Genomic DNA, 22,893 nt, shown 5'->3' with positions numbered 1-22,893 from the left:
CATTTAAGTTATGGTATTCTGTTAGTTCTTATCTTTGACTTTTAATATGTTGTTGCTTTTATAGCCAATGACTCTTATATGGGTCGTGATGATGTTTTGTCCAGAAAAAGTTTACCCTTGCAATAACCGAGTTATTGCGACCGTGTACTGACCTTGTTCCAATGAGCAAGATTGTTCACAGGACGACTGAATTTGTTGGTCAATTTCAGTTTTTGTTATGGTATTCGTTTATTTCTTATCTTTGACTTTTAATATGTTGTTAATAGCCAATGTCTCGTATATAGGTCGATGATGTATTGTCCAGAAAAAGTCTAGCCTTGCAATAACCAGGGTTTTGCGACCGTGTACGGAAATTGTTCCCGTGAGCAAATTTTTTGACAGGACAGCTGAAATTGTTTGTCAATTTCAGTTTTAGTTATGGTAATCTAATAATTTTTATCTTTGTTTTTTTAATATGTTGTTATTTTAATAGCCAATGACTCTGATATAGGTCCTGATGTTTTGTCCAGAGAAATTTCACCCTTGCAATAACCATTATTGCGACCGTGTACTGAACTTGTTCTTGTGAGCAAATTGGTTCACAGGACGACTGGAATTGTTGGTCAATTTCTTTTTTGTTATGGTATTCTGTTAATTGTTATCTTTGACTTTTAATATGTTGTTACTTTAATAGCCAATGACTCTTATATAGGTCGTGATGATGCTTCGTCCAGAAAAAGTCTACCCATGCAATAACCAGGGTATTGCGACCGTGTACTGAACTTGTTCCTGTGAGCAAATTTGTTCACAGGACGACTGAAATTGTTGATAAATTTCGTTTAAATTATGGTAATCTGTTAATTCTTATCTTTGACTTTTAATATGTTGTTACTTTAATAGCCATTGACTCTTATATAGGTTGTGATGATGTTTTGTCCAGAAAAAGTCTACCCTTGCAATAACCGAATTATTGCGACCGTGTACTGAACTTGGTCCCATGAGCAAATTTGTTCACAGGACGACTGAATTTGTTGATCAATTTCAGTTTTAGTTATGGTATTCTTTTATTCCTTATCTTAGACTTTTAATATGTTGTTACTTTAATAGCCAATGTCTCCTATATAGGTCGTGGTGATGTTTTGTCCAGAAAAAGTCTACAGCAGATTGAAAAACTTGCCGGTTTGCTTTATCTTCTCAAAATAGGCTAGATTTATTGAATCGAAACTTTTCCCAAGTGTTCGAAATTTAAATAGTTTCCTACCTGCCGTAATGTACTTTTTTTGCAGTTTTGAGTTTGGTATTTATGTATCAACCCCTCCGCCTACAAAAGTGCGAATGGCGCAAAAGGGGATTGCGATTGACTTTCAATTCAAGTTTCAAAAGTCAAGCTTTTGTTTTCACATGATAAAGAATTTATCTGTTGATCTAATTTCTCAAAATCAGTTTTTAGGTTAATCAAAAAAGTGTCAATCATGAAGCAAATTTTAAATTGGAATAGCTTTAAAGGGATAGGTTTTTATTTTGAACTCGAACCCTGTTAGATGTAGGAAAAATAAATGAGGATCGACTTGAGTTTTTGACTCTTTTCAAACTATCTGTAGGCTAATATCGATTTTCTGAATGCTTGCGAAGTGTGCCTCTGTCTCGATTTTTAGATAGACTTTGGCAATCAAGTGAATCGGATCATCTTAATTTTAGTTAGTCTTACGCTAATTTTAGTTACAACAATGATTGTGATATTTCTTCTTTTTCAGTGTAATGTAGTTTATTTCAGATAAAATTAATTTGACGTTTAACTAGTCCGTTTCTCTAATTAAATTCAGTAGCGCTTTTCCTTTAGTATGATGTTTTAGAGATTAAGAAGGGAGTTGCAGCCGGGTTCAATACGTTGTCCCGTTATAAAGCTTGTTCGCAGAATCCGCCTATCAGAAGGTTACTTGCTTTATAATAATTACTCTCGCGGAAACTGGACTTTTTTACTCTTTAAAACTACCGAGGTTCATCTGAGGTTGTATGTAAATCTTGTATTAAATTTTTTGAAAAGGGTTTGAAATTTTTCGGATTCCTTATTTTCATCCTAACTTTTGTCGGCGTATTTTCTGTTTTTTTTTGTTCAAATGCAATTTATTATATCTGATACAGTGCTTTATCGGCCTATACCCCCTAGTAATAAATTTTCATTTTGATTTAAACAGTTTTGACTAATTGAAAAATTTTCGGTAATTTGTAAATTCTTCAACTCTGATTTTGATTTTGTTTTTTTTTCTTCAATTTCAGGGTTTCAGTCTCTGTTAAATTGCCAATGCTAAATGCTTTAAAGAGTCGATAGACATAATTCAATCTCTTATATAGGTCGTGACGATTTTTTTTTTTTCGTTTTTTTTTTGCAGGAGAAGTCTTGAAATTTGTTCAGGCTCCAATTTAATTTTTCTCGGTTTGACTTTTGATTTCTTGGTAAGTCCAAGTCATTTCTTTCATTGAAAGGAAGGATTTTTTGAACAGCAAAATTATAAAAGTTATGAAAAAACTGATAGACTTCTAAATGCGAAAGTACAATTTAAAATACTTATTGATCCAGCGTTCTCTTAATTTTATCAAAAAAACGTCTTCTTAAATTGTTCTAGATATTCAAAGAGCTTAAGCGCCATCTATTTCATCTCGAAGTATGATGATTGAGATTTTTAAAAGAAATGAACGCAGTGAGTACTCTTATATAGGTCTCGCTGATTTCTTTTCAGGAAAAAGTCCTGAATTTTGTTCACGCTCAGTTTTGATTTTTTTGCGGTTCGACTTGTGATTTCTTTTCAAGTTCAGTGCATTTCCTTTGTTAAAAGGAAGGCAAATTCCACTATTGAACATCAACATTGAAAAGTAAAGGTCACGAAAAACGTGATCGACTTCTAATTTCGAAAATGGATATTAATTATCAGATTTCCCAGCGAAATAAAAGTATTACATATTCATCCAGTTTTCTCAAATGGGATTGTTTTTATTAAAAAAGTGTCAATCGTAAATTGTTCTACAAATTTGAAGAGCTTTAAGGCCACATATAGTTTTCGACAAAATTCAAAAGTTGAAGATTTATGGGAAAACAAGTCGATTTTTTTTTCAGTTTCCGTGCCTTCATTTCTCTTTTCCATTTTGGCTGTTTTCAAAAATGAAGTCAGTAATTTTTGTTTATTTGCGTTGAACTGTCTTTAATTTGTCAGTTGGCTATTTTTTATGTTTGTTGTTTTTCAAGAGGGACTTCTAAACAAATTTGCTTTTTTCAAAGTGTTTTTTTTTTCATCTTCTTTTTCATTATTATCCCACACTGTTTTAGTTCTATCGCTAGTGGCGCGAAGCTTTGCTTCGCCTCTGTGTCTCAAAGGTTGATTCTGCTCTTTTGAGATTACTAAAATTATTCTTAGGATGAAGTGACGCTGATCCTGGGGATCGAGTTTGGACGGCATACGGTTTTTCAAACCTGTATTTTTCTGCATTACAAAAACCAGTTTGCCAGGCTATCACATCTGCAAATTTTTTCTCGATCTTTTTTACTCCGATTTATCAGTATACGCCGATTTGAAAGATGGATTGTAAGTTGTGCGATTGGTGGTGTTTTTTGCGCTGTATTCGGCCCCTGAAGATATACTAAAAACCAAAAATTTCAAACTGGTTTTGTTCAACATAGAAAGTTTTTGTAATGTCGCTCGACAATCCATCTTTCAAATCGATTTATACTGAGATTTAAGAGAAAATAGATCGAAAAAAAATTGGCAGATGTGTGATAGCCGGGTAAACTGGATTTTTTTGTACTGCAGAAAATTTCATATCGCGTTCAAACTCGAACCCCAGCATCAGCGTCACTTTATCACATGCATAGGTTTATGAAATCCCAAATAAGCAGAATCAATCTGAAGTTAAGTTAGCTTGATTTTTGTTCTATGTATTTTGCTCAAACGCTCTGTTCTTACTGTATCCAGATGTGGAAGCTTTTTGGAAAATTTTGTGCATCAAGAATTTTGTATAAATAAAGCAAGTAAGCATTAAGTTTGTGTCGCTTTGTTGTGGTGTGGTGAGAGAAAATAGAGGAGAGCTTATACTTTTAGTAATTTTGGAATAATTGACTGAAGTCGTCTTTGAAACATCAATTATAAAACAAAAAAATCACAACAAAAAAATTTTTTCATTGCGTTTTTCTATAGTTTTTTTTTATTGCGAATCAAGCGCTTAATGAAGCTTCGAACAACAGTTTTCCAGAAGTAGTATATTTTTTTTCTCGCAGTTAGACAGGGGCGGATCTAGAATTTTCTCGAGGGAGGAGAGGATTTTGTCGACCTTTTTTTCAGGTCGAACAACTTGATTTTCTGAGCTCTACCAATTCACTATAAAGACCCTGTTTTGACGTACTGCTGGCAATTTTTTTGAAAAAAAAAACAAGCAAAAAAGGCGTTTTTAGGTCCTTTTTCTGAAAGTTTTGACCAAAAAATTGCGTTTTTTTTCGGCGCGCGCTCCCCCCTTAACATTGGTTTATAATGGCGCCAAAGACATTTAAGGGTCAGTGAGCCAGAAATCCCAAAATTGTACAAAGGGGGATCCTTTGGGTCGACATGAGGTCAAATACCTGAGGAGTGGGGGAGTTTCATTCTTTTTGTTATCACGAATTCAAGGGTCTATTTTGTAGATATTGTATAATTTTGCTGTTCGGTTTGTACAAAAGGGATGGCTGTTCATCTGTTTGTTTGGTTTGCAGCTCAACTTGCAAAAAGAATGATTTTTTAATGTATTTTTTTTACCATAGTCATTAATTTTTATATCGCCTCTGTTTGTCTAGTTTTTATTCTGATTTTAAATCATAGTTCGGCTAATTTGCGATTCCTATTGTTTAGAAAAGCTGTTTTATAACATGCATCAATGATAGGGCTTAACAGAGTTAAGAAAAAAATTATGAAAAATGAACCAAAATTGGTTCAAGAGAGCAAGTTAGATTTGGTTAATGGATTTTCATCGGCTGGATTGTAAGCAGACGTTCTTTTAAGATACGGGATGAAAACGAAGTCTGGAAGGCAGCAGAGTAACAACAGTAAATTCCTGTTTGATTTATTAAACAGGTATTATGAAAACGTTTTTTTTTTTCAGATGAGATCTGGTTTTTTTTTTTTTTTTTTTGAGACGCTTTTTCGAAAAATTCGCTTTCCCAAAAAACTGCCCGTCAGATTCTCATAAAAGTGGTACCAATGGATTCAGTAGCGTTTCACCTACCTGCCTGCATGAAATTTAGGGCAATTTTTACCCTACCCCACCCCCTACGGTCTTAGAAAAGCTTCACAACTCGGTACTTTTTTCACTTTTTGCCCATTTTTTCGGAAATTTTCGATTTCCTCAAAAACTACCCGTCCAGATTTGGGATTAAGGCTTTAATCGATAGACCAGGTTGTAGGAAACTCCCATGCACAAGCGGCTGGTCCCTAATTTGCTTAGGGGAAGAGCAATAGACTTAGGAAAAGTCACTTTTTTGATTTTTTTGCCTATTTTTTCGGAAATTATCGATTTCCTCAAAAACTACCCATCCAGATTTGAAATTAAGGGTTTAATCGATAGACCAGGTTGTAGGAAACTCCCCCGCGTAAGCGGCTGGTCCTTAACTTGCCTAGGGGAAGAGCTATAGACTTAGGAAAAATCACTTTTTTGACTTTTTTGGCCTTTTTTCAAATCTTTCCGATTTCCTCAAAAACTACCCGTCCAGATTTGGGATTAAGGGTTTAATCGATAGACCAGGTTGTAGGAACCCCCCCCCCCCCTACACAAACGGCTCGTCCCTAATTTGTCTAGGGGAAGAGCTATACACTTAGGAAAAGTCAATTTTTCGGTTTTTAGGCCATTTTTTCAAACTTTTTCGATTTCTTCAAAAATTACCCATCCAGATTTGGGATTAAGGGTTTAATCGATAGACCAGGTTGTAGGAAACTCCCCTGCCCAAGGGGCTGGTCCTTAATTTGTTTCGGGGAAGAGCTGTACACTTAGGAAAAGTTTTTGTTAAAAGTTTTTTGGCATTGGAACAAAGATTCAATATACTTATTGTGTGTATTTTTTAGACAATGGAATCCGCTATGCTTACGTTTTCTCGCTTTTGCTTGGTGCTATTGGCTTTGTGTTGAGTTTTTTTTGTATGGTTCGAAGAAGTCCAACGAGAAGTTGCACGAGTTACGCTAGTTCTCTTATTTCAGGTCGGTTTGTTCCAGAACGTTTTTGTGATGTCAGTTATAGTCAACATATTATAGTCATATTTGCAATGCTTGGACAAAATTTAATTTATTCGAAAATTAAAGAGTCGTTAGACAAATGAAAAATACTTTATTTCATTAATGTTAGCTGGTTTGTGAAACACTCATTTCACTTAATTCTAGTGAATAATTATTCACATTGTTGAAGCATTGTGCATATGATTTTATTTTAAATATATTTAGCATTTGACCATGATTGATACGGTTTGCCTTGTCGGAAGGGCGCTATCGACTTGAGAAACCTGAAATTTTAAGGCTGGATTGTAAGTAGACGTTTTTTTAAGATACGGGATGAAAACGAAGTCTGGAAGGCAGCAGAGTAACAACAGTAAATTAAAGCCTGTTACGTTCGTCAAATCAACGGAGCCAAATATCTTGATGAAAAATATCAATGGAGTTCACGAAGGATCGGAAGGTGTTTCCTCAGATGATTCAGATATTAAAGTGCCAAAAACCGCTTCGAATGGGAAAGTCAAAATATACTCTCCATCTAAAAATGGCATTGCTTCAGATTCTGACGATTCGTCTGAGGATGAAAAAGCAGCAATGCCCGCAGTTGTAAAGAAAGGCAACTTTGCGGTTATGTCCAAGGAAGCTAAGTCTTATTTGGGGTCTTTAAAGACGGTCGTCAAAACACAACAGCTGAAGACCGTTGTAACTGTGAACCCTCTGGTTACCCATGATGATTCTGACGATTCTTCTGACGACGAACCGAAAAAGCCGCTTAAAGCAACAAAACCAAAGGTCACTGCGCCTCCGAAGCCTCAGGTTGCCAACGATGATTCTGACGACTGTTCAGAAGACGAACCTGAAAAGCTCGTAGCTGAATCTAAAGCGAAGCCTGTTGCACCTCCGAAAAGGTCTGTTACAACCCCGAAGATGCCTAGTGCCCACGAGGATTTTGATGATTCTTCAGACGACGAGCCTAAAAAGCATGTTACAGCTACCAAAATAAAGTCTGTTATAGCTCTGAAACCGCCTGTTACCCCTGATGATTCTGACTATTCCTCAGACGACAAGCCTCAGTCATTTCTTTCCTTGAAAAGAAGGATTTTTTGAACAGCAAAATTGTAAAAGTTGTGAAAAAACTGATGGAATTCTAAATGCGAAAGTGGAATTTAATTGCCCAGCAAAAAATACTTATTGATCCAACGTTCTCTTAATTTTATCGAAAAAATGTCTTCTTAAATTGTTCTAGATATTCAAAGAGCTTAAGCGCCATCTATTTTATCTTCGAAGTATGATGATTGAGGTTTTTAAAAGAAATGAACGCAATGAGTACTCTTATATAAGTCTTGCTGATTTTTTTTTGGAAAAAGTCTCCAAATTTGTTCGCGCTCAGTTTTAATTTTTCGCGATTCGACTTGTTATTTTTTTTTCAAGTTCAGTTTCTTTCCTTTGTTAAAAGGAAGGCAAATTCCTTTATTGAACATCAACATCGAAATGTAAAGGTTACGAAAAATGTGATCGACTTCTAATTTCGAAAAGGGATATTAATTATCAGATTTCCCAGCGAAATAAAAGTATTACATATTGATCCAGTTTTCTCAAATTGGATTAATTTTAACAAAGGTGTCAATCATAAATTGTTCTACAATTTCGAAGAGCTTTAAGGCCACATATAGTTTTCTTCGAAATTCAAAAGTTGAAGATTTTTGAAAACAAGTCGATTTTTTTTTCAGTTTCCCTGCCTTCATTTCTTTTTTCCATTTTGGCTGTCTTTCAGTGTATCGAAAAAATGTCTTCTTAAATTGTTCTAGATATTCAAAGAGCTTAAGCGCCATCTATTTTATCTTCGAAGTATGATGATTGAGGTTTTTAAAAGAAATGAACGCAATGAGTACTCTTATATAAGTCTTGCTGATTTTTTTTAGGAAAAAGTCTCCAAATTTGTTCGCGCTCAGTTTTAATTTTTCGCGATTCGACTTGTGATTTTTTTTCAAGTTCAGTTTATTTCCTTTGTTAAAAGGAAGGCAAATTCCACTATTGAACATCAACATTGAAAAGTAAAGGTCATGAAAAACGTGATCGACTTCTAATTTCGAAAATGGATATTAATTATCAGATTTCCCAGCGAAATAAAAGTATTACATATTCATCCAGTTTTCTCAAATGGGATTGTTTTTATTAAAAAAGTGTCAATCGTAAATTGTTCTACAAATTTGAAGAGCTTTAAGGCCACATATAGTTTTCGACAAAATTCAAAAGTTGAAGATTTATGGGAAAACAAGTCGATTTTTTTTTCAGTTTCCGTGCCTTCATTGGGGATCGAGTTTGGACGGCATACGGTTTTTCAAACATGAATTTTTCTGCATTACAAAAACCAGTTTGCCAGGCTATTACATCTGCAACTTTTTTCTCGCTCTTTTTTACTCCGATTTATCAGTATACGCCGATTTGAAAGATGGATTGTAAGTTGTGCGCTTAGTGGTGTTTTTTTTGCGCTGTATTCGGCCCCTGAAGATAGACTAAAAACCAAGTATATTTTTTTTCTAGCAGTTAGACAGGGGCGGATCTAGAATTTTCTCGAGGGAGGAGAGGATTTTGTCGACCTTTTTTTTCAGGTCGAACAACTTGATTTTCTGAGCTCTACCAATTCACTATAAAGACCCTGTTTTGACGTACTGCTGGCAATTTTTTTGAAAAAAAACAAGCAAAAAAGGCGTTTTTAGGCCCTTTTTCTGAAACTTTTGACCAAAAAATTGCGTTTTTTTTCGGCTCGCGCTCCCCCCTTAACATTGGTTTATATTGGCGCCAAAGACATTTTAGGGTCAGTGAGCCAGAAATCCCAAAATTGTACAAAGGGGGATCCTTTGGGTCGACATGAGGTCAAATACCTGAGGAGTGGGGGTGTTTCATTCTTTTTGTTATCACGAATTCAAGGGTCTATTTTGTAGATATTGTATAATTTTGCTGTTCGGTTTGTACAAAAGGGATGGCTGTTCATCTGTTTGTTTGGTTTGCAGCTCAACCTGCAAAAAGAATGATTTTTTGTAATGTATTTTTCTTACCATAGTCATTAATTTTTGTATAGCCTGTTTGTCTAGTTTTTATTCTAATTTTAAATCATATTTCGGCTTTTTTTGCAATTCCTCTTGTTTAGAAAAGCTGTTTTTTAACATGCATCAATGATAGGGCTTAACAGAGTTAAGAAAAAAATTATGAAAAATGAACCAAAATTGGTTCAAGAGAGCAAGTTAGATTTGGTTAATGGATTTTCGTCGGCTGGATTGTAAGTAGACGTTTTTTTAAGATACGGGATGAAAACGAAGTCTGGAAGGCAGCAGAGTAACAACAGTAAATTAAAGCCTGTTACGTTCGTCAAATCAACGGAGCCAAATATCTTGATGAAAAATATCAATGGAGTTCACGAAGGATCGGAAGGTGTTTCCTCAGATGATTCAGATATTAAAGTGCCAAAAACCGCTTCGAATGGGAAAGTCAAAATATACTCTCCATCTAAAAATGGCATTGCTTCAGATTCTGACGATTCGTCTGAGGATGAAAAAGCAGCAATGCCCGCAGTTGTAAAGAAAGGCAACTTTGCGGTTATGTCCAAGGAAGCTAAGTCTTATTTGGGGTCTTTAAAGACGGTCGTCAAAACACAACAGCTGAAGACCGTTGTAACTGTGAACCCTCTGGTTACCAATGATGATTCTGACGATTCTTCTGACGACGAACCGAAAAAGTCCCTTAAAGCAACAAAACCAAAGGTCACTGCGCCTCCGAAGCCTCAGGTTGCCAACGATGATTCTGACGACTCTTCAGAAGACGAGCCTGAAAAGCTCGTAGCTGAATCTAAAGCGAAGCCTGTTGCACCTCCGAAAAGGTCTGTTACAACCCCGAAGATGCCTAGTGCCCACGAGGATTCTGACGATTCATCAGACGACGAACCTAAAAAGCTCGTTACGGCATCTAAAGCAGAGCCTGTTGCACCTCCGACACGACCTGTAACCACTCCGAAGTCGCCTGTTGCCCACGATGATTCTGACACTTCTTCAGACGAAGATCCTAAAAAGCCCGTTCCAGCAAGTAAAACGAAGCCTGTTACATCTCTAAAGCCGCATGTTGCCCGCGATGACTCTGACGATTCTTCAGGCGACGAGCCTAAAAAGCTTGTTACAGCAGCTAAAGCGAAGCTGGTTGCTCCTCCAAAACCGCTCGTTACAACTCCGAAGCCGCCTGTTGCTGACGATGATTCTGACGCTTCTTCAGACGATGAGCCTAAAAAACCTGCCACCTCTCCGAGGCCGCATGCTACAACATTGAAAAAGCCTATTGCCAAGGACGATTCTGACGAGTCCTCAGATAACGAGCCTAAAAAGCCCGTTGCAGCAAATAAAACGAAGCCTGTTGCACCCTTGAAGGCGCCTGTTGCCAATGATGGTTCTGACGATTCTTCAGACGACGAACCTAAAAAGCCCGTTACAGCAACTAGAGCGAAGCATGTTACAGCTTCGAAGCCGCCTGTTGATAATGATGATTCTGACGATTCTTCAGATGACGAGCCTAAAAATCTTGTTACAGCAGCTAAAGCGAAGCTGGTTGCTCCTCCAAAACCGCCCATTACAACTCCGAAGCCGACTGTTGCTGCCGATGATTCTGACGATTCTTCCGACGACGAGCCTAAAAAACCTGTCGCCTCTCCGAGGCCGCATGCTACAACATTGAAAAAGCCTATTGCCAAGGACGATTCTGACGTGTCCTCAGATAACGAGCCTAAAATACCTGTTGCAGCAACTAAAACGAAGTCTGTTACAGCTCTAAAGTCGCATGTTGCCCACGATGTTTCTGACGGTTCTTCAGATGACGAGCCTAAAAAGCCTGTTGCACCAATTAAAACGAGGCCTGTTACAGCTCCGAAGCCGCATGTTGCCAATGATGATTCTGACGATTCTTCAGAAGACGGGCCTAAAAAGCTTGTTACAGCAGCTAAAGCGAAGCTGGTTGCTCCTCCAAAACCGCCCGTTACAACTCCAAAGCCGCCTGTTGCTGACGATGATTCTGACGATTCTTCAGACGACGAGCCTATAAAACCTGTCGCCTCTCCGAGGCCGCATGCTAAAACATTGAAAAAGCCTATTGCCAAGGACGATTCTGACGTGTCCTCAGATAACGAGCCTAAAATACCTGTTGCAGCAACTAAAACGAAGCCTGTTACAGCTCTAAAGTCGCATGTTGCCCACGATGGTTCTGACGATTCTTCAGATGACGAGCCTAAAAAGCTTGTTACAGCAGCTAAAGCGAAGCTGGTTGCTCCTCCAAAACCGCCCGTTACAACTCCGAAGCCGCCTGTTGCTGACGATGATTCTGACGATTCTTCAGACGACGAGCCTAAAAAACCTATCGCCTCTCCGAGGCCGCATGCTACAACATTGAAAAAGCCTGTTGCCAAGGACGATTCTGACGAGTCTTCAGATAACGAGCCTAAAATACCTGTTGCAGCAACCAAAACGAATCCTGTTACAGCTCCGAAGCCGCCTGTTGCCAATGATGATTCTGACAATTCTTCAGAAGACGAGCCTAAAAAGCTTGTTACAGCAGCTAAAGCGAAGCTGGTTGCTCCTACAAAACCGCCCGTTACAACTCCAAAGCCGCCTGTTGCTGACGATGATTCTGACGATTCTTCAGACGACGAGCCTAAAAAACCTATCGCCTCTCCGAGGCCGCATGCTACAACATTGAAAAAGCCTATTGCCAAGGACGATTCTGACGAGTCCTCAGATAACGAGCCTAAAATACCTGTTGCAGCAACTAAAACGAAGCCTGTTACAGCTCTAAAGTCGCATGTTGCCCACGATGGTTCTGACGATTCTTCAGATGACGAGCCTAAAAAGCTTGGTACAGCAGCTAAAGCGAAGCTGGTTGCTCCTCCAAAACCACCCGTTACAACTCCGAAGCCGCCTGTTGCTGACGATGATTCTGACGATTCTTCAGACGACGAGCCTAAAAAGCCTGTTGCAGCAACCAAAACGAATCCTGTTACAGCTCCGAAGCCGCCTGTTGCCCACGATGATTCTGACGATTCTTCAGACGAAGAGCCTAAAAAACTTGTTGAAGCAACTACACCGAAGCCTTTTGCACCTCCGAAGCCTCCTGTTTCTATGGATGATTCTGACGATTCCTCAGACGACGAGCCTAAAAAGCTCGTTACGGCATCTGCAACGAAGCCTGCTGTTGCACCTCCGAAGCCACCTATTACAACTCCGAAGCCGCCTGTTGCTGACGATGATTCTGACGATTCATCAGACGACGAGCCCAAAAAGCCTGTTAAAGCAACTAAAACGAAGCCTGTTACAGCTCCCAATCCGCCTGTTGCCCATGATGAGTCTGACGATTCTTCAGACGACGAGCCTAAAAAGCTTGTTACACCAGTTAAAGCGAAGTCGGTTGCTACTCCAAAACCATCTGTTACAACTCTGAAGCCGCCTGTTGCTGATGATGATTCTGACGATTCTTCAGACGACGAGCCTAAAAAGCTCGTTGCAGTTTCTGCAGCAAAGCCTGCTGTCGCACCTCCGAGGCAACCTGTTACAACTTCGAAGCCGCCTGTTACTGACGATGATTTTGACGATTCATCCGACGACGAGCCCAAAAAGCCTGAGACAGCAACTAAAACGAAGCCTGTTACAGCTCCCAATCCGCCTGTTGCCCACGATGATTCTGACGATTCTTCAGACGACGAGCCTAAAAAGCTTGTTACACCAGTTAAAGCGAAGTCGGTTGCTACTCCAAAACCACCTGTTACAACTCTGAAGCCGCCTGTTGCTGATGATGATTCTGACGATTCTTCAGACGACGAGCCTAAAAAGCTCGTTACAGTTTCTGCAGCAAAGCCTGCTGTTGCACCTCCGAGGCAACCTGTTACAACTTCGAAGCCGCCTGTTACTGACAATGATTTTGACGATTCATCCGACGACGAGCCCAAAAAGCCTGTTACAGCTGCCAATCCGCCTGTTGCCCACGATGATTCTGACGATTCTTCAGACGACGAGCCTAAAAAGCTTGTTACAGCAGCAAAAGCGAAGTCGGTTGCTACTCCAAAACCATCTGTTACAACTGTGAAGCCGCCTGTTGCTGACGATGATTCTGACGATTCATCAGATGACGAGCCTAAAAAGCCTGTTTCAGCTACTAAAACGAAGCCTACTACTGCTGCTTCGAAGCCACGTGTTACAACACTGAAAATGACTGTTGCCAACGACGGTTCTGACGATTCCTCAGACGACGAGCCTAAAATGCCTGTTGCAGCAAATAAATTGAAGCCTGTTGCACCTCCGAAGCCGCCTGTTGCCAATGATGATTCTGACAATTCTTCAGAAGACGAACCTAAAAAACTTGTTACGGTAACTAAAACGAAGCCTGTTACAGCTCCAAAGCTGCCTGTTGCCAATCATGATTCTGCAGACGACGTGCCTAAAAAGCTTGTTACAGCATCTAAAGCGAAGTCGGTTGCTCCTCCGAAACCGCCTATTTCAACTCTGAGGACTCCAGTAGCCAATGATGTTTCTGACGATTCCTCAGACGAGCCAAAAAAGCCGTTCGCAGCGACCAAAGTGAACCCTGTTACTACTCGGAAACCGGTTGCACCTCCGAAGCCCCCGGCTGCCAATGATGATTCTGACGACTCATCGGACGACGAGCCGAAAAGAAGACCTGTTACATCGAAGAAGACGAGGACTGTTGTAAGCCCAAAGCCTGATGCGACTCCAAAACCTCCTGTTGGCAGTGATGAGTCTGACGATTCTTCAGACGGCGAACCGAAAAATCCTGCAAATAAACCGAAGCCTGGTGCAACTCCGCAGCCTCTAGCTCGAAATGACGATACGGACGATTCTTCAAACGACGAGCCGAAAAGGCCTGTTACAGAGAATAAGCCCAAGCTTTTCGCAAATCCGAAGCTTGTAGGAACTCCAAAACCTCATGTTGCCTGTGATGATTCTAACTATTCTTCGGACGGCGATTCTAAAGAGCCTGTTGCATCAACTAAACCGAAGCCTGTTGCACCCCTGAAGGCGCCTGTTGCCAATGATGGTTCTGACGATTCTTCAGACGACGAACCTAAAAAGCCCGTTACAGCAACTAGAGCGAAGCATGTTACAGCTTCGAAGCCGCCTGTTGATAATGATGATTCTGACGATTCTTCAGACGACGAGCCTACAAAGCCTGTTACAGCAACTAAAGCGAAGCCTGTTACAACTCCAAAACCTCCTGTTGACAGTAATGATTCTGACGATTCTTCAGACGACGAACATAAAAAGCCCGTTACAGCAACTAAAGTGAAGCCTGTTATAGCTCCGAAACCGCCTATTGCTGATGATGTTTCTCACGATTCTACAGACGACGAGCCCAGAAAGTTTGTTACAGCATCTAAAGCGAAGCCGGTTGCTCCTCCAAAACCGCCTGTTACAACGCCGAAACCACCTGTTGCTGATGATGATTCTGACGATTCTTCAGACGACGAGCCTAAAACGCTTGTTACAGCATCTAAAACGAAGCGTGTTGCAACTCCGAAGCCGCCTGTTGCCAATGATGATTCTGGCGATTCTTCAGAATACGAGCCTAAAAAGCTTATTACAGCAGCTAAAGCGAAGCCGGTTGCTCCTCCAAAACCACCTGTTACAGCGCCGAAATCACCTGTTGCTGATGATGATTCTGACGATTCTTCAGACGACGAGCCTGAAACGCTTGTTACATCATCTAAAGCGAAGCGTGTTGCAACTCCGAAGCGGCCTGTTGCCAATGATGAATCTGACGATTCTTCAGACGACGAGCCTAAAACGCTTGTTACAGCATCTAAAGCGAAGCGTGTTGCAACTCCGAAGCGACCTGTTGCCAATGATGAATCTGACAATTCTTCAAAAGACGAGCCTAAAAAACTTGTTAAAGCAACTACACCGAAATCTGTTGCACCTCCGAGGCCGCCTGTTACAACTCAAAAGCCTCCTGTTGCCCGCGATGATTCTGACGATTCTTCAGACGACGAGCCTAAAAAGTCTGTTACAGCAACTGAAGCGAAGCCTGTTGCAACTCCGAAGCAGCCTGTTGCCAATGATGATTCTGACGATTCTTCAGACGAAGAACCTAAGAAGCCCGTTTCAGCAAATAAAGCGAATCCTGTTACAACTCCGAAGCCGCATGCCATTGTTGATTCTGAAGAATCTTCAGACGGCGAGCAGAAAATGTCTGTATCAGCAAGAAAAAATACTCCTGCAGTAACAGCCAACTCAGTCAACAGCGATTCTACAGATGATTCAGAAGAAAATGTTAATACGTCTCAAAAAAGAAAGCTGAAGACTATTTCCTCAGAAACAATTGATCAACCACCTGCGAAGAAACTCAACAAGAGTCTGAATCAGCTCAGTGATGCAAACCAGCCTGAACACGAGACAAAAGCACAATCAGAAAATTACCTTAATCAACAGTCAGGAAGGAAGAGGAAATTCGATTGGCAAGAAACCGTGAGTTACATTCGTGTGAGTTCTATTTAATTCTCGCTCGAGCTTCGAGGATCTAACTATTGGTAAGATACAGATGCTTGGTTTTGTTCTCGGGCTTCAAGAAATCATTTGATTTCCTCTCTTGCAAATATTACAGAAGCGGAGCGCTTATTTTTAACGAGACCACAATTTTTGCTAATTTAAGCAGCCGATTCAGTTGCAAAAGTTTTTAATAACACTAGCGAGCGTCATGTATTAGTATGATTCAATTTTGTTTTCGAACCTAACTCGCAAATGAATTTGATGACACGTTTGCTATAATCACGATCTGTAATATTGGAAACTTCATAGTATCTGTTTTCTGCTTTATTTTGGCTAGTGTTTGCCGAGTGCATCCGTGACTGAGAGTGAAATACGTGGACAAAAATTCTCGAGGTTGCAGGTTTAAATCCGACACATAGCCAAAGTTTTTTTTCTTTTTTTTTTCACTTTATAAAGCTGCTTTTTTGTCGTTTTCTCGCTAGTGCTTGCAAAGCGCAGCTTTGCCTCTGTGTATATGATATCGAGAGATCTGTTCGCTTTATCAAAATGCATTAATTGCTTACTGTATTGATTAACAAAGCAGCAACAGGCATCTGTGGTATAGTTAGTTGTCACTAAGTGGAATGTTGAATCTGTAGATCAAGGGATCGGCATAGGATAGTACTCAGTGTTTTCGTTTAATCAGTAATGAAAACTTTTATGGCCAGTTTTTAATTTTGCTTGTATATGCAAACTATCATTGCCTCTAAGTTGACGATCACGATTAGTAATTGTTTATAAATGGGAAAATAAGTTTGTTTATTAAGAGTAATGAACGTACCGAAAAAGGTAGCCTTTTTATTTACCTAAAGCAAATAAGAATGAATTCGAATTGATTTTAAAGGTAGAAAAATAAACTTACGCCATATACTAAAACCCATCAAAATCTCAGCAAAATTTATTTAATTTACTTGTTCTTTTTGTTTCAAAATTTTTTTTAAATATTCAAAACTTAGCTAAATTTTTTAATCAAGATCAATCTCCATGAGAGCTAGAGGTACTCGAGGAGAGTTTACGGGAATTCCTTGTTAATAAGAGTAATGAACGTAGTGAAGACTCGTATATAGGTCTTGCTGTTTTTTTTTCAAGAAAAAGACTAAGTATTGATGTACTTTTTGGTATAATGCACTTTTGGACTTCAATTGAAATCCATCTTCTGAAAGTTACGTAAATAGTACTCTCCAAATGCGAACGTGAAAATGGCGCAAAAAGTGAACAGTTTCTTGTTTCGAAAAATGGAATTTAAATTTTAGATTTCCAGCGGAATAAAAACTCAAGTTATTGATCCAGGTTTCTCAATTTGGGTTAATGTTATCAAAAAAGCGCTAATCCTAAATTGTTCTAGAAATTCAAAGAGCTTAAAGGGCATCTTTTTTTTTGAAATTCGAAAGTTGAGATTTTTTCAACAAAGTCTGTTTTTATTCTGTTTTCGTGTGGTGATTACTCTTTTCCAACGGTCAGTTGGTTATTTTATTTATGAGTTTGTGAACTTATTTCCTTTGTTAAAAGAGAAGCAAATTCCTTTATCGATCAGCAAAAGCTTAAAGTTCATGAAAATTGTGGTCGACTTCTTATTTCGAAAGTTGTTTTTCCCGCAGAATAAAATTTTACCTGGTGATCTATTTTTCTCAAATTGGTTTTTTTAATCGAAAAAGCCATATATTTTTTCGTAATTTCGAAAGCTGAAGTTTCGAAATTCAAGTCATCGTTTTTTTCTTATTGGTGCGTTCATTGACTCTTTTCCAACTGTCTGTTGGCTATTTTTTTTTCTATGATCAAAAATTTGTCTTCAAGTTTATTATTAATTCCGGCCAACAATTTGTCTGAAATAATCAAATTTATAGTGAGTCTCTTCTAGCTTAAATGCAGATAGGGCTATATATATTGCAGCTCATATTGAAAATTGAAAAAAAAAGTTATTTGTTTCATTTAAAAAAAAAATTTTGCTGAGTACTCCCGCAGTTCATTTTTTCTTGAAATAAGCAAAGTACACAGAAACTGGGATCTTATTTTGCTGATAAAAGTTCAATGAATGAAAAGCATGTTTTCTTCACCCTCAATTTTAAGAGTAATGAACGTAGTGAATATTCTTATATATGTCTTGGTGAGTTTTTTTGTTTTGGTTTTTTCATTAAAAAACTTATATTTTGTTCACGCTCAGTTTTGATTCTTCGCGGTTTGACTTGCGATTTCTTTTCAAGTTTAGTTCATTTTCCTTCTTTAAAGGAAGGCAAACTCCACTATCGAACAGCAAAAGCGTAAATGTCACGAAAAACGTGATCGACTCCTTGTTTCGACAGTAGAATTTAATTATCAGATTTTCCAGTGGAATTTAAAATTCAACTGCTGATCCAGTTTTCTCATATTGGGTTAATTTTATCAAAAGAGCGCCAATTTTATCATAAATTATTTTTGAAATTCTAAGTGATTTAAAGCTTCAAAATTTTTTCTATGAAATTTGAAGTTTTTCAAAAAAAAACAAGTCCGTTTTTTCTATTTTCTCGCGTTCATGACTCTCTTTCAGCTGTCTATTGGCTAGGTTTATTTTGTCTCAGAAACCAATTGCGTTACCGACTTGAAGTTTGACATGCGGTTGAATTTTTCGGACTCAAATTTGTTATTTGTGCTAACTTGAAATTTTGTTGTTCGATTCCCCGGCAAGTTTTTTTCTGAATTGCTGTGGCGATTTAATGAATCGTCACAAACACGTTCAGACAAAACTTCTGAAATTCTGAGTTGAGCTGCCGATTTATGTGATTTAATAGTCAATATTTGCTTGTTTCAAAGTTTTACCGTGCACTGGCATTCACCATGAAGGCATTTTTACATCTGAGTTGTCGAAAGTAGTTTTGTCAGTTTTTTAATGCCGGGAGTGATAACTTTTTTACGCTTGTGATTAGCATTGGTTTTATCAAATCAGAACAGACATTTTAAGGTTAACAACTTGTGCAACAGAATCCCTGAGATGTATCGTCCATGGTTTGGACGGCAAGGGTCTGGGGTTCGATTTCGGACAAGAGTTTTTTTGCTCAGTGGAATACTTCAGCCTTGAAAAAATCAAATTTTTATTTTATCATGTGTCCGCTCAGTTTTGTTCTTAGTTACAAATGCCATTTTGTGGTTCAACTAATTGAAAAAAAAACCTATTTCGTTTTGACGTTTTAGATTTCACGAGTAATTTTGCGTGCAATGAAAAACAAATCAATGAGTCGAGAGTTTTTTTAACTGGTCTTAATGACACTAACGAACTTCAGTGAGCGTTTGTGTTGTGTTTAGTACGACTATTCTTTTTTTTCTAATTTAGTGGCACTTGTACGGCTTTTTGATAGCATGTGCGTTGAAATTCGAGAAGTAATATGTTAATACAGTTGATGCGTTTTTAAGTCATCAAATGAACCAAAAGAAGCTATTTGTTTCAAACAAAATAGCAATAACAAAAATTCGATTGCAGAAATTTTCTAACTCAATATATCTCAATTTTTTGAAATGCATATTTTATACACAATGTGGTTTTATGGTTCCGATTTTTTATATGCAAAGTTAGTGTGGATGCCTTCAGTTTGTTATATTCCAAATTATTACATGCAAAATTGTGTCTATTTGTATTTGGTGTTTATTTGTATTTTGATAGCATGTGCGTTGAAATTCGAGTTGTAACATATTAACACAGTTGATGCATTTTTAATTCATCAAATGAACCAAAAGCAGCTATTTGTTTCAAACAAAATAGCAATAACAAAAACTCGATTTCAGAAATTTTCTAACTCAAAATATCTCTCAGTTTTTTGAAATGCATATTTTATACACAATGTGGTTTTATGCTTCCAATTTATTATGTGCAAAGTTAGTGTGGATGCCTTCAGTTTGTTATATTCCAAATTATTACATGCTAAATTGTGTCTATTTGTATTTGGTGCCACTTCTGCTGCATGACATTGGCAATTTACTAGCACTTTTGGCTAGTATTTGCTGATTGTTAAGCGCTCGCAGCCGAGATGGCAGGACGTGAAACTCCAATTTTTGAGGTCACAGGTTCGAAACCAATCCGTAACAAAGTTTTCCTAATTAGAGGCTTATTTCTATTTTATCTTATTTTACTTTGTAAAGTTGCTTTTTTGTCGTGTTTTTGTTAGTGTTTGCCAAGCGCAGCTTCGCTTTTGTGTTTTTTATATCGATTTTTAAAAATAGAAAAAAACATCTTTTGTGAATGCCACAGATTTGAATCGATTGTTATACTGATAAAAAAACAGTACAAAAATCGATTTATGGTAGTTGTTTTATTTACGTAAAACGAATTAGAATGAATTCGAACTGATTTTTACGGTAGAAAAATAAACTTAATTTTTTTCCTAAAAATTTGATTTGGATGGACTTTTGCCATATACTAAAACCCATCAAAATCTTAGCAAAATTGATTTAATTTAGTTGTTCTTTTTGTTTCAAAATTTTTTTTAAATATTCAAAACTTAGCTAAATTTTTTAATCAAGATTTATCTCCATGAGAGCTAGAGGTACTCGAGGAGAGTTTACGGGAATTCCTTGTTAATAAGAGTAATGAACGTAGTGAAGACTCTTATATAGGTCTTGCTGATTTTTTTTCAGGAAAAAGACTTAAAATATTGATGTATTTTTTGGTATAGTTCACTTTTTGAGTTCAGTTGAAATTCATCTGCTGAAAGTTACGTAAATAGCACTCTCCAAATACGAACGTGGAAATGGCGGAAAAAACGTGAACAGTTCCTAGTTTCGAAAAATTGAATTTATATTTTAGATTTTCAGCAGAATAAAAACTCAACTTATTGATCCAGGTTTCTCAAGTTGGGTTATTGTTATCAAAAAAGCGCCCATACTAAATTGTTGTAGAAATTCAAAGAGCTTAAAGGGTATCTATTTTTTTGAAATTCGAAAGTTTAGATTTTTTCAACAAAGTCTGTTTTTATTCTGTTTTCGTGTGATGATTACTCTTTTCAAACTGTCAGTTGGCTATGTTATTCATGAGTTGGTGAACTTAGTCAGACTCTTATAAAGGTCTTGATGTTTTGTCTCAGGAAAGTCTAAGAAATTGTTCACGCTCATTTTTTACTTTTCGCGGTGTGATTTTTGTTTTTTTTTTAAGTTCACTTTATTTCCTTTGTTAAAAGAAAAGCAAATGCCTATATCGATCAGCTAAATTTTTAAGTTCATGAAAAATGTAGTCGACTTCTAATTTCGAAAGTTGTTTTTCCCGCAGAATAAAATTTTACCTGGTGTTCCATTTTTCTCAAATTGGTTTATTTTTTTTAAATTAGAAAAGAGCTTTAAGGCCATATATTTTTGAAGTTTCAAAATTAGAAAAGCGCCAATCCTAAATTGTTCTAGAAATTCAAAGAGCTTAGCAGGCATCTTTTTTCTCTGAAATTCGAAAGAGATTTTTTCAAGAAGGTCAGTGTTTTTTTTATGTTTACATGCGTTTATTACTCTTTTCCAACCTTCGATAATCCGTAAGCAGCCAAAAAGTGGTTTAAATCAATTTTAAATAAATTCGTAGCATTTTTAAGGTCTTTGACGCAAGCTGTATACAATCGGTTGCAATCCATTTCTTGTCAGTTTGGGCTTGTAAAGAACGAGTCGTGACTACCCAGGAAAACTTTCATTATGCAAATTATGGATTATCTTAGTTTTTTTTTCAAATTGCCTTTCTGTTTTAATTAACAGATATTTTATTATATTGGCATTTTCTTTATATTGAAATATAACATTTAAATACTATTTTGGTTGCGGGACATTGTCCCTCATAAAACTAAAAGATGAAGAAATTTGATTCTTTTACTATGCACTTTGATATATTTCCATACTATTCATACTATTGAATGAGGTTAACTCAATTTTTTATTTGAAATTCTAGAAAAAGAAACACGTCAAAAATTGTGTTCGAAATATTGTTTAAAAACCCTTAGTTTTTTTATTGAACTATAAATATAATCGATTTTAGAACGATAGTTATTACAACAAAAAAGCCCGAAAGTCAGTCGACCTGAGTGCGGTGATTGCAAAGGCTACTCCAGTTAAACAAAATGACCATGACGAGGCGAAGGGACGAAAAAGTGAACCATTCAGACGAGTGAAGGCCGAAGAGTACAATCAAGACGCTTTGAGTCAGTTGAACAACAGCTACCACTCGTTGAAGAACTATCAGGGCAGTTGGGGTCAAAAGGCGAACTCACAGCTCTCCTCAGTTCAGGGCAGAAACTTCAAACATGAGAAGACTAAGAAGAAACGAGGACAGTACATGGGAGGAATTATTAACATGCAAGTGAACTCAATCAAGTTTTAAACAAAATGTAGATCCAGTTTGGACGAAACCCCCTGCATTTGTTTTATTCTTTTTTTTTTTAATTTTATGAAATCCCAGATTATTGTATCCGTATACTGTTTGTAAGAGACTTGAAACATGACAGACATTAGTAAAAGATGTGACAAAAAGGGTTTCGTTCACCAGAAGCGTTGTTTTATTTCTATTTTCTGCCAAAGCCAATTTTCAAATCGAGTTTAGACATGATTTTTTGTTATGGTGCTATTCTCAAAGTTTTGCGCCACGACGTTAATCGCTCTTCAGTGGTCTGGTAAAGGGGAAATGGTACGAGAATCTACACTGATTTGTTAAACTGGATTGGCTGCTTTTGAAATTGTTGATGCAGGTTTTGATCTTGTTGAGGTTTTGTTCTAATTGGCTCATGATTGATCGATTCCTATGGAGATAACACGAGAATTTAATTTTGTGTTACCCTGATTGTTTTAGTGCTAAGATTTTGAAGGTTGAGTGGAAACAAAGAACCATGTTATTTTACATTAGCGGACTGGGGAATGTAATGTTATCAGATCATTATTTTTTCTTAGTCGCGCATTTCAGTGCAAAGATTATTAGTTGTCAATGAACGTATTGAAGAAACCTCTATCAGGACGTGTTGGTTTTGCCAAAAATTTTTGGCGCCCGATTTTGCCGAAATGTATTAATAGAGGTTATAGACTATCCGTTCTTCACCCTATGTATTAACATAGGGAATAGATTTCCCATGTATTCAGGTTATAGGTTTCTCAAGGTAAGTTACGAGAAAAAAAGTTTTGGCGCCCAATTTTGCCGATGCAGC

General features: G+C 37.5%; 1 protein-coding gene across 2 annotated transcripts; it reads left to right on the top strand.

Moving 5' to 3' along the window:
• The first annotated feature begins 9,489 nt into the window (after positions 1-9,489).
• On the top strand, positions 9,490-22,535 carry LOC134840749 (titin-like). Of its 2 annotated transcripts, none has more exons than XM_063856771.1 (2): positions 9,490-15,706; positions 21,738-22,535. In XM_063856771.1, exons 1-2 carry the CDS (start codon positions 9,506-9,508, stop codon positions 22,077-22,079), a joined length of 6,543 nt encoding a protein of 2,180 aa, XP_063712841.1. In that variant the 5' UTR covers positions 9,490-9,505; the 3' UTR covers positions 22,080-22,535. The 2 variants fall into 2 exon arrangements, with proteins under 2 accessions (XP_063712841.1, XP_063712840.1); XM_063856770.1 differs by having other exon boundaries at positions 9,490-15,721.
• Positions 22,536-22,893: the final 358 nt, after the last annotated feature.

This window comes from Symsagittifera roscoffensis, chromosome 2 (genome assembly GCF_963678635.1).
Source record: "Symsagittifera roscoffensis chromosome 2, txSymRosc1.1, whole genome shotgun sequence".
NCBI lineage: Eukaryota > Metazoa > Xenacoelomorpha > Acoela > Convolutidae > Symsagittifera > Symsagittifera roscoffensis.
The sequence above is the reverse complement of the archived record's forward strand: the minus strand, read 5'-3'. Positions and strand labels throughout refer to the sequence as shown.